Below are 12,051 nucleotides of genomic sequence, written 5' to 3' on the forward strand. Positions count from 1 at the left end.
TCTGTTAAGTGTTTTTCCCTCCAGTATGTCAAATTAAATTGCAGACTGTTTATTCAGAACAACATTAGTTTATCCTGATTGATATCACAGTGTCTGGCATGACATTTTTAGCAGAGCCATACTCTCAGTGTCAAGTTTAAAGTTAAATATTTTAGAAAGGCTCAAGTGCTGGATGCCACAGGATGTTGATTAAGGCTTCAGCTTTTAGAATTGTTTGAATAGATTATTTGAAGAACACACACAGTTACCCCTCCTTTCTTGAATTTGCAGGGAAGAAAACATGCAGAGGCTCAGAAAGCATGTAAATGTATTAGTTGTTTTTTTAGAATCATCAGTAACCATATCAAATTGGAAGTGTATGTCCATGCACAGCACCCCTGCTGGAGTTTCCCTAATGGTACAACCAAGCACACTGTACAGTAACCTGATGTAGTCGGAAAATGTAATTATTTCATAAAGAGGTATACTCATTTGGTATGAAATCTGACACATTCTTGAGTTTAAACAATAGTTTTGATACCAACAATAAGATTTTAAAGGTTCAGGTACTGTGAGAAGACAAACACATAAATGAACTTGTGTGTGTGCGCGAGTGTGTATAAGCAAAGTCTAGTCTGGTCTGGTCTGGGCTGGTACACTGGTATGGGCCCATAGCGTGAGGGCAGACACAGGCCTCTAGCTTTCCCAGCATTGTGTTTCCAGCCCTCTAAAAACAAAGCGTGCCATTCTCCGACTCTGTGTCTACTCTCCAGAGATATGTGATTGAGTCTGAGTATGTCAGGGAGAATGACACACCTCTGTGCCATGCCACTTCCTTTGGCGTACGTAATGCAGTACAATAAATATAATGTCTTGGGTAACCGTCTGCTCATACAATGGCACTGTACAATTTTTAGGTTTTTATATCATGCATAGATTTTCCGCAGATTTTGAACCACTATAGTGAATTTTCAGCTTTGTTTCATTTCTTATCTGTGTAGCCCAAAAAGGAAAAAAAATTAAAGTTTCATGTCCTCTTGGTGAGGGCTTCTTTCTGGCCATTTAATGGGATCTGTAGACCCAAATGTGAATGGGTATTTATTTATTTCTTTACTACTATTTGTTCAGATTAAATGAGTTTATGAAGTCATTGGAGTTGGGACTCAGCACAACAGCAGCTGTCAGAGTCCATGTCTAAACATTTTTAGACTGTTGTGTTATGTCCCTGATATCAGCAATATACAGCATATCCAGGTCATTTTCAAAAATGAATGTATCCTGCTAATGATCTTTTGTCTTTCTCAGCATCAGAACTTCAAATAAAATGCAAATTATATTTGAAAAAGCCCATTAAGCTTCAGCGTATGTGTTTAGACATTTGTGTACATGTTGGTGAAGGCTATAGTGTTTTCCCTCTAGTTGATAGTTAATGGACTTGAATGATATAAATATAAAAGAAAATTCTAATACTGTTCATTGTGAGCCTAGGTTATACAATATAGGATGACTATTGTATTTTTTAAATTGAAAAACACTGCTTTTTGTGTCTTTACCATAGAGGTTGGACTCAGTGTAAGGCTGTTTAACTTTTTCCATCATGTCTATATTTGTCATGTACATATTCTCCGCATTTCTATGTTCATGTGCAATCTTTGTATTGGTCTTCACCATAATACCCTACTTACTTGTATGCCCTTATTTATGTGTTTGTATCATGATTGCAAAAATAGGTTTTTTAAAAGCTATTTCCACTGAGACTGGGTACAAGGTATTCTGCTTGCTCGATTATCTTAGGCCATGCATTAATCATGTAATGATGGAAATTCTCCTTGGTGCTTTTCTATTTTGGTGGTAAGAAATATAGGCTTGTTTTTGCTAAAATGCATCACATTTAACTCTCTCTTCTCTGTGTCTTACTCTCTCTCTCTCTCTCTCTCTCTCTCTCTCTCTCTCTTCTCTCTCTCTCTCTCTCTCTCTCTCTCTCTCTCTCTTTCTTATGCAAAAGTCGTGCTATCAAAACTAATCCAGATCTCCTGCCTGAGACACCTTGGACCAACATACTGTACAGTGACTTCTGGGGAACTCTACTCACCCACAGTGGCAGCCATAAGTCCTTCCGGCCGCTCTGCACACTTTCTTTTCGCCTCAACTATGCCGTGGCTGGCCTGGAACCACGAGGCTACCACTTATTCAACGTGGCGCTACACTGTTGCGTCACAGCTTTGTTCACTGCATTTTGTGGCCTCCTGCTAGCTGGAGGACACTGGAGTTTGCTGGCTGGACTCCTCTTTGCGTCACATCCAGTGCATACCGAGGCAGTAGCTGGACTAGTTGGACGTGCAGATATGGGTGCTGCTTTTTGCTTTCTACTCTCGCTAATATGCTACAGGTGTCACTGCAGGCTCCGGCCACACTCTGAAGTTTCTTGGTGCATTAGGTGGAAGGTACAGGCATGGCTGGCTGGTAGCCTGGTTGCTGCAGCAGCAGCTATGTTGTGGAAAGAGCAAGGGGTTACTGTTCTTGCTGTGTCAGCTGTTTATGACATCTGTGTGGTCCATCACATGCAACTTCATCAAGTGCTAGCAGTCCTCTTTAAGGTCAGTATAAATATTTTACTATTCCATGCATATATGTCTTGTCTAAACATAAAGATAATGCATGCTGCTATAGACTAAGTACAAGTACAGCTTTAAGTACAAGTTTGACTTTTTCATTTTGGTTTGGTAACCGTGCCCCTTGTGTCATAGCCTCCTAAGGATTCTGTGGTAACTTTGAATCTTAAAGCCACTACAGGTACATTTTTAAATAAAGAAGTAAACATTTCTTACTACTAAATAGCAATCAACATCCAGTCTTGCAAGTTCCTTTATTTATTTTTATTTTTTTAAGAAAAATGCTCCCACCTTTTTTCTATCACACAATGGGCACTCTTACCGCACCTCCATGCCAGCCATGCCTTGGGTGCCACTGCATCTGGTGTTTTTATCATGTCTACTGTACCCTTCTGTCTGGTTATATGTACCCTTAAGGTCTACGTCATAGATGATATCCCAGGCTATTGTGAGATTATAGCCAGGAGAGTATGGGAACACAAACACACTGTGAAAGAGGCGGCTGTGAGGAAATAAGTAGGAAAGGAAGTTTTTCCTTTACTTCCTCTTTTCCCTTTTATCTCGGTCTCCCTCCTTCTCCTGGCTTGCCTGGGTTGTTAGATGGTCGATAGTACTGTTTCAGAGTTGAATTTTAAATGATCTACAGTATGAATGTTTGTATGTTGCACTCACATAAAAAATCTCTATTATAACATTCAAACACAATAGATAGGACAAACACTAATTTTCAGGAACAAGATTGGCCTTCCTATTTGATATTCAACATTGTCAGATTTTATTTTATTTGACCAGACTTCATTCAGAAATTGAAGTCTTAGATATAGAAGACATAGATATAGACTGGCTTGACTTTCAAAACATTTTCTCCCATCATTCATATAATAGGCATGAGCGAGCAGAAGATAGTGTATTAGTTTTATTTATTTTTTCAAACATTCAGATAAGTTTCACTACTGCAACAAAGTCTATCACTCTCATTTAAACATGTAACTGTCTACAGCAGATGATCATAGTGACTGAATATACTATAAAGGCTCTTTTTTATTTTTATTTTTGCTGTAGTTAGAGAATGGTATGAATGAGCATGCATTGACTTAATTGAGTACAGGCATCTTTGGGAGAGAAGTTGATATCAAGTTACCACTTCCATATTTTCCAGAGAAAAAATGCAGCCCTGCTGGTAAGCCTGGCTTGGCTGGCTGGTTGGGGAGCAGTCCTGTTGGCAGCTCGACTGTATTGGATGGGCTGCAAGCCGCCACACTTCTCCAACTCAGACAACCCGGCAGCTGATTCACCTCACCTCCTTACCAGAACACTTACCTTTCTCTATCTGCCAACTGCCAATGCGTGGCTCCTCCTCAGTCCAAACACACTTAGCTTCGATTGGTCTATGGATGTCATACCGCTACTCACAAATATTTCTGATTGGAGGAATTTGTGCTCAGTGGCGTTTTATACAGGCTTTGTGCTTCTTGCTTGGTTTGGCCTAAGAAGTAGGAATTCTTCCACTTTCCAAATAACACATGGAAAATCCTATGTGATGAATGGAAAAGCTCTGATTAATGGGCACAGCCTGCATTTTCTTGACAGCAATGATAAACATGACAACAGCCACCACCACAATGGCTTAACTTCAGATGTTTTTGCCAGCACCCAAAATGGGCATGCCAAAACTCTTAACACTGCTACTCACACATCACTGCCATCCGAAGAGAACATGGTGGTCTTCTCTCTTGGTCTACTGGCTTTGCCTTTTCTCCCTGCCACCAATCTGTTCTTCTATGTGGGCTTTGTGGTGGCTGAGAGGGTATTGTACATCCCCAGCATGGGCTTCTGTCTACTTGTGACACTTGGGATAAGGGCAATGTTTTTAAAAACAGGGCGGAGAAGCTCCAAGGCACTACTTTTAGGTTGTGCTGCTGCAGTCGTCGTACTCTACAGCCTCAGAACAGTTTACAGAAACCAGGACTGGCAGAGTGAAGAGAGGCTCTACAGATCTGGCATCACTGTTAACCCTGCCAAAGGTAAAATACTATAGATTAATCTTGGCGAATCACTGAGAAAATGTCTTATGAAATAAAAGTTTGTGTAAATAAAGCCCTATATTTTGTCTCTCAGCTTGGGGTAACCTTGGCAATGTCTTAAAAAACCAGGGTAAGATGGCGGAGGCAGAAGAAGCATACAGAAATGCCCTATACTACCGTGGCAACATGGCTGACATGCTCTACAACCTGTGAGTCACCTGTCTAAAATGTAAACTCAGTACATTTGCAATACTCAATAGATATATGTATTATATATATATATATATATATATATATATATATATATATATATATATATATATATATATATATATATATATATATATATAATATAATACACATAAGCGCGCGCACACACATAAGCAAAAATTTGAATCTTAAAGATTTTCATTAAGCTAGAGTCAAATTTTTGCCCTCATTAGTTGTCTTCTTTTACTCAGGGGTCTGTTGCTGCAAGAGGGTGAACGTTTTTCAGAGGCTCTGCATTACTATAAACTGGCTATCCAAAGCAGACCGACTCTGGCATGTAAGCTCAGACTTCCTCATTAATCATACCATAGCAGACCATTACTGGACAAAAATATTTGGAATGACCAAATATGAAACCAAATAAAATGATCCTTAAAACTAGAAACTCAAGTTTGAGACTTTCAAAAAAAGTGTATTTATTTGAGTTGTCTGTCAAATAGCTCATTTATTCTGTTCTTTGTGTTCTTCATCATCAACAGCTGCATATTTGAACACTGGTATAATCCTGGAGTCAGAGGGAAATGTGGAGGAGGCCAAACAAGCATTTCGAAAGTGTGCCAGCATCCCAGATGAGAACCTGAAGGACCCTCATGCCCACAAAAGTGCAGTTACTAGCTGCCTTTACAATCTTGGCAAACTGCTGCATGAACAGGGTCAGCAAGAGGTAGCCATAACACATTACGTGATTGCTTAGGAACCATCAATACTTAGTTATTGGATAAGATTTACAATATATATTAAAGGAGAGCTGTCAGGGGCTAAAGTTATAGTTGTGATTTAAAATATCTAGTTGGGAGAATTGCTCTGTTTAGCTTCTGTCTTTTCGTTATTCTCTATGCATCCTACATCATTCAGTGACAAAACATTGCAATATCTCTCACTTTTTTTTTTTTTCTGCTTTTGCGTATTTCACAGGAAGCCCTGTCAATGTATAAAGAGGCTGTGAAGAAGATGCCTCGTCAGTTTGCACCACAGAGCCTTTACAACATGATGGGTGAGTGGAGAGTGGGACTGTTTTGCCACTACATTAACATCACGTAGCAGGGGTACCAAGAATTTGTAATTTGTTTTTCAGTAATACTAAGTCTCACTGCATGGAAGAACATTTGGCCTCAAATGTTGGGACCTAGTCGTTTCTGTATTGAGAATTCAACGGAGCCTAGAATAACATTCAGCTGTCCATCAGACATTACATTAGTATTAGACAGATTTTGCTTGTGTAGGCTTATAAATTTAGCTGAAATGCGCTGTATTGTTGTTGAACAAAAGTAAATTCAAGATAGTGTTTCTTATTGACACTTGATTTTTCCTCCTGATGGTCCCGCTATTGAATACAGTAGAGATGTGACATACTAAATTTGACTCTTACAGTTCCTTACACTTATTGCTGCAGCATATCCTTTTCATAGGAAACATTTAACAAATCATTGTTTATATATTCTTTTTTTCATATGTTTGTTTACATTTAAAGTGTGTTTATGAACTCCTTAGGTGAAGCCTATATGAAATTAAATAAGTTTGAGGATGCAGAACATTGGTACAGAGAGTCTCTTAAGGCCAAACCAGACCATGTCCCTGCCCACCTGACATATGGCAAGTTGCTGTCTGTTATGGTGAGTTATGATTTAATATTTCTTACCTATTTTTGAAGAAGTACTACATTTTAAATAAGATAGAATGATGTGCATTACCTCTCAACTTCTACTAACCATAAATATTTGCCAATAAATGTATGGCATTACTATACGCTGTCAAAAAACAGGCCTTACAAGGGAAGTCGGACAGTTACCGTGTGTGGGGCAACCCTATATACTGTATGTGGCTTTTTAATAATAGACTAAAAAATCAGGCAAAAAAGGATGAGCATAAAAAAAATTATAATTTTTATTTGCCGTGGTTTTTCGTTTTTCATGTGGATTTTTACTTGTGAATGTGTTTGATGTGATCTCGTTATTAGGGTCATAAATCCGAGGCAGAGCATTACTTCCTTAAGGCAATCAAGCTGGAGTCTACCAAGGGGACGTGTTATATGCACTATGGTAGGAGTGTACATAGAAAACACTGCTTTTTTTGCATCTATACATTGCTAATAAACACACGTAGATGAGTTCCATGTTTTCATTTCTAAAGCCGTCTATACTCCTTGCTCTTCATCACAGTCACTATATCATGACCATTTAAGCACTAATTTGGATGTAATTAAGATTACATATTGTGTTTTATTGATTATTTAAACACAATAGTCCATAATGGTTCCATTCCAGGTTGTAACACTCCATATGTGAAAACATTTCAAGGCATGGTAAATACTGTATGTGATTTTAAATTTGTGTTTGTTAAACTCATACATTCTTGCCATATTTTTACTGGATCATCTAACACTTTTTTTATTTTATTTTACAGGTCAGTTTTTAGTGGAACAGGCTCGAATTGAAGAAGCTGCTGTGATGGCGGAGAAAGCTGCTGATTTGGACAGCACAGATTTTGATGTAGTTTTCAGTGCTGCTCATATACACAGGTGTGTGCACGTGTGGAATAATGCACAGCTGGTTAACAATGGAGAGTGCTACATGTGAAGGTTTAGTGAAGGTTTAGTGAAGGTTTAGTGAAGGTTTAGTGAAGGTTTAGTGGTGGTGTTGATGTTTTGCTGCAAGAGATTTATAGAAAGTGGCCTATGTGGTCAAACACCCATCAGTATACACATATTAGATGCATGATCCAACCATACCTTCATTGCCAGGTTCTGTTTTGTACTGTCAACTTACTTAATGCTGCTGTATATATGACTGAGCAATAAGCACAATGGTATGTACCTCCTGATACACAAACAATAATTAATGGAATGTTTACCCGTCCTTGCTTTTACTCTTCAGACAGGCAAGTCTGAACGAGGCAGCTGAAAGGTACTATAAGAAGGCAGCAGATATTAGACCAGATGTAAGTACATTTAAGCTGTTTTTAACACTCCATGATCTTGCATTGTAATTTTACATATTACACATACATGTAAAAACTCAGTCAACTACTCTTCACTGTTTTTTTTTTTTTTTTTTTTTCTTTTTTCAGTATGCTGCTGCTCTGATGAACCTCGGGGCCATCCTCCATCTCAATGGAAAACTTGCAGAGGCAGAGGCCAATTACTTGCGTGCGCTGCAGCTCAAACCCAATGATCTGATCACGCAGTCTAATTTGCGCAAACTCTGGAATGTCATGCACAGACGAGGCCTAAAAAGCATGGGATCATGACCATATTTTCCATCACAAGCTCTGTAAAGCTGATACATGTACAGTAACAGTGAGGATCTGAGGCTTGTGAGACTCCTGACAGGTTTAATAATCTGATTCGGTTTTGATCAAATGGTCCTCACATAGGCCCAGGTGGGAGCACTAATAAGGAACTGGAAATGAATCTTCAGTTTCAGAGAATATCCTTGTATTTATGGGTAGAATCCTCCAGGAGCCTTCAGTGTGATGTGCACTGTAAATAGAAATGTTTGTGCATTTTTCTTTTGAAAAATAAACTGAGTGAAGATGATGGAAAAAAGTCATCCTAAAGTGATGACGATGATGAAGAAAATTCCACAAAACAAAGTGTCTTATTAAATAGGGTTTTATAAAATAAAATGTTCTATTTATTATCAATTGTTTTTTGCAAAATATGTGAGTGATTTTGTTTGAGAATCTCTTTTGGAAATTCTTCTTTCCAAAAAGTTATTTATTTATTATTGTTATTGCTAATATGCTACATGATCAAAAGTGTGGACTTAAAGAAATTATATTGGACCATGGCTGTGAATTATTTTCTAGTGGTGTTTAGTACCATTGGAGCTTTAGTGGTGCCATTACAGATGCTGGGCAATAAGGTTCATCTCATAGCCACTGTTCCACATTATTCCAATCTTTTGACTGTTTGAACTTCCCAGATTTTCAAGGTGGTCTCAGGCTGTTGGATTTCACTGTATGTGAAATTATTCCACAATTATTATGGGTATCTCAGTGGGAATTGTCAAGCTGGAACAGATCAAGGCTTCTCTAAAATGCTGCCAGAACTATGGAAGCACACAAGTCTCAGTCAAGTCCAACAAGTCTTTTGCGACATTAAGAGTTTCCTTTACTAGAATCTCAGATTCGATGTATTTGACAGTTCACTGGTTTGATTTGATGTACTGTTATCAGTGGACCTGGCTATCATATCTGATCACACTAATTATGCGTATGATTCTTTAGACTTTTGGCCCAGTGGTGTATAAGTAGTTCTTGGAACAAACATTTGAACCGAAAGGCAATAAAAATACATACAGTCCCCAGATGTTTATTTGTTTTTATTTATTTTCCTCTAACATTTTTCTTTAAAAATTTTATATTTTTATAGTTTTATATTTTTATATATATATATATAAATTATATTATTTTTTTTTTCCAATAATCAGGCCATTTAAGTTATGGCATTGTTTTAAACACTAACAACTGCAATGATTTAATGCAACATTTATTAATCTTTTATTTGATTAATTATAATTCATTATAAATAAATTATTAAAAGAAGAATAGAAAATTAAATTTAAACTATCCACCTCTTAATACCATCATGATCACGTCGCAATTATAGAAACCATCAATACAATACAAAAATTTAATATAACAATGTGTGGCATTACAGAGTGAAAGGTAAATTTTACTAAAGCAAGAAACCCAGTTAAGACTCCAAACCTCTACACTACCACCACAACTGTGCCACCTAAATAATCTGGAGCAGTTCAGAATAAATATTTGCTTATAACATGACAAAAACATAAAAATGTAAATAAAATACAACCTATTTAACAGAGATGGATACTCATAATTTGCACCGCTCCTCAGAGGCTGTAATCCAGTGGTACCACTCGTATTCACTGGTCTGGAAGTGACAAACAAACCCTTTCCCTGGCTAAGCTAGCTAGCTTCGGGGTTGGCTGACCTCTCCTCACAATGTCTAGCTTTTCTTTTTCTTTTTTTTTTTTTCTTTTTTTTTTTTTTAAGTATGTCTGAGATCAAATAAATTTCTCTTCCTCCATAGACATAAAAAACTCTAACTCAGATGTATTAATGTGTGCAGAGCTACAGATCGAACTTGGCTGTAACTGTTTCCCTCTGACCAACCAACCAACCAAATGCTGATGCTATTTTGGGCCACCTAGCTGCTCTGCGAGGCAAGTTGGAATTTAATTGGTTAAAGAAACAGACTTATTCATAATATTCTCTATGGTAAAAAGGCCAGCAGTACTGACTTTGAAGGCCCTTGCAAGATTAGATTGACATTGCAGAACAATCTGATTTGACAAAAAAATCCACATACATGTACTGGAAGCAGTGCAGCCAAGAGAAACGCTATAAAATGAAGAAGAGAAACTGTTGGGAATAAATTAATACAATTTCATGGAACAAATATTATAATTTAGGTTATAAATGTAGGTCAGTGCTTCTGATAGTGTTTAAGCCAGCAGAAAAGGCTTTGCTGGCCCTGACTGCCCACCACTGCTTTAGAGCAAAGTGAAGTTTTTGTCCACATATCCCTTCTTGTTAGTAAGTTGGTATCAGAGCACAGATAACAGTAATATTACATGATAAAGTGGTAGAAAGGCTTAAGAGCCTTTCTACCACTTTATCATGTAATATTACTGCTATCTGTAATATAAGGCTAAATAATTGTCCTAATGTTATGATAAAGATCCTAATTAAGATCATACCTCACTCCACCCCTCCACAAAACGTACTGCATTTCAGTTACCCATACATATCAATGGAAGCAGAACTACTTACTACTTATTTTCTTCATCTGGTTGTTAAAATTATTTGCCAGCGTACTGACCTATGCATACACTTTTCTTGTCATCACATAACAATCATTTGTCCACATATAAAGTCTTAATAAGTGAGTTCATAATCAATACATTTATTGTAACAGGAAGTTTCATTACAAAACCAGTGGTGTATAAAGTACACAAACTATGTACTTGAGTTAAAGTAGAAATACACTAGGTAATATATTACTGCAATAAAAGTGCTCAATTTAAACATTCACTTATGTAAGTTAGGTTCACTTAGGTATACAAAGTTATATTGTTTATTATGACATTAATGTTCTTATCATTTTTGACAGAAGAATCTTTGCTGAATCAACTCATTTTGTAAGATATACCTTTATTCGTCCCACAGTGGGGAAATTTTTGAAATGTGAAAGGACTCTGTTACTCTCAGCACACCAATCTCTTAAAATAGTGATATTAATAAGTCAAACACTGATTGATATCTATTAAAATTATCGTTAGCCCAAAAAATCTTTTTCAACTACTTCAAAATAATCTCACAAATAAGGCCATGGGTGTTGGGGCGAGTTTGAGTCAGGAGTTTCTTCGATCATTTATTTCTCTCAAAATGTTTTGCTTGCTGTTGAACTGACGCTGAACTGTATGTTTGTGCTAAATAGATACCACCAAGGCAATGGAAACTAATTTGAAAAACAGAGTGAACGCTTTACCCTGATTGGTGGCATATTGCATGCTTGAGCAGTTTTTATTCACTCATAAATAAAAAAGTACGACTGATTTCGCAAAATTTAGTAGTGTAAAAAGTAAGACATTTGACATTGAATAGCAGTGAATTTAACGTAAAAGTAACCCTAAATGGAAATACTTCAGTAAAGTACAGTAGCGAATTAGATTTACTTCCTAACTGTCCATCACTGTACAAAACTTTCCAAAAGCAATGAAATGGAAATCACTGTTCAAACTTTGTGAAATGTTTTTTTCGTACATGTGACTGGTTGTGCACATGGTTATTTATCAGTGTTTGAATCTGCTGTCTATACAGGTGCAGGCATTGGTGCTGTACCTAGAGTGCTTCCGCTCTCTGATACCAGTGTCTGTACGTTGTTCATAATTCTACTAAGACAAGATGTTTCTAGATACAAGAGGTGGAGACGAATATTATGTACATGTTGATATATATATATATATATATAAGGAGAAAGCAAAAATGTGTTTTCTGATTTGTCACTGTAGATGTTTGAACATTTCCTGCTGTTTTTCTAATAAGGTAACATTGAATGTGATTGGCTGCGCTCTCGCTATCTTTCATGCTTTCTCTTTTTTTAAACTCTCTCTTTCTTTCTCTAGGGGACAGAGGTA

General features: G+C 37.1%; 1 protein-coding gene across 1 annotated transcript in view; it reads left to right on the top strand.

Annotated features, from left to right (window-relative positions):
- Positions 1 to 8,671, top strand: part of tmtc2a (transmembrane O-mannosyltransferase targeting cadherins 2a) — a 14,570-nt gene extending 5,899 nt beyond the window's left edge. Inside the window, exons 2-12 of the mRNA XM_083527776.1 lie at positions 1,985 to 2,576; positions 3,751 to 4,615; positions 4,710 to 4,824; positions 5,077 to 5,162; positions 5,365 to 5,549; positions 5,801 to 5,879; positions 6,377 to 6,498; positions 6,843 to 6,924; positions 7,289 to 7,403; positions 7,759 to 7,822; positions 7,952 to 8,671. Coding sequence (XP_083383902.1) covers positions 1,985 to 2,576; positions 3,751 to 4,615; positions 4,710 to 4,824; positions 5,077 to 5,162; positions 5,365 to 5,549; positions 5,801 to 5,879; positions 6,377 to 6,498; positions 6,843 to 6,924; positions 7,289 to 7,403; positions 7,759 to 7,822; positions 7,952 to 8,131 — 2,485 coding nt within the window. The 3' untranslated portion in view covers positions 8,132 to 8,671. The remainder of the gene's footprint in view (positions 1 to 1,984; positions 2,577 to 3,750; positions 4,616 to 4,709; positions 4,825 to 5,076; positions 5,163 to 5,364; positions 5,550 to 5,800; positions 5,880 to 6,376; positions 6,499 to 6,842; positions 6,925 to 7,288; positions 7,404 to 7,758; positions 7,823 to 7,951) is intronic.
- Positions 8,672 to 12,051: the final 3,380 nt, after the last annotated feature.

The sequence above is a fragment of the Silurus aristotelis genome (genome assembly GCF_946808225.1).
Source record: "Silurus aristotelis genome assembly, chromosome: 24".
Lineage (NCBI taxonomy): Eukaryota > Metazoa > Chordata > Actinopteri > Siluriformes > Siluridae > Silurus > Silurus aristotelis.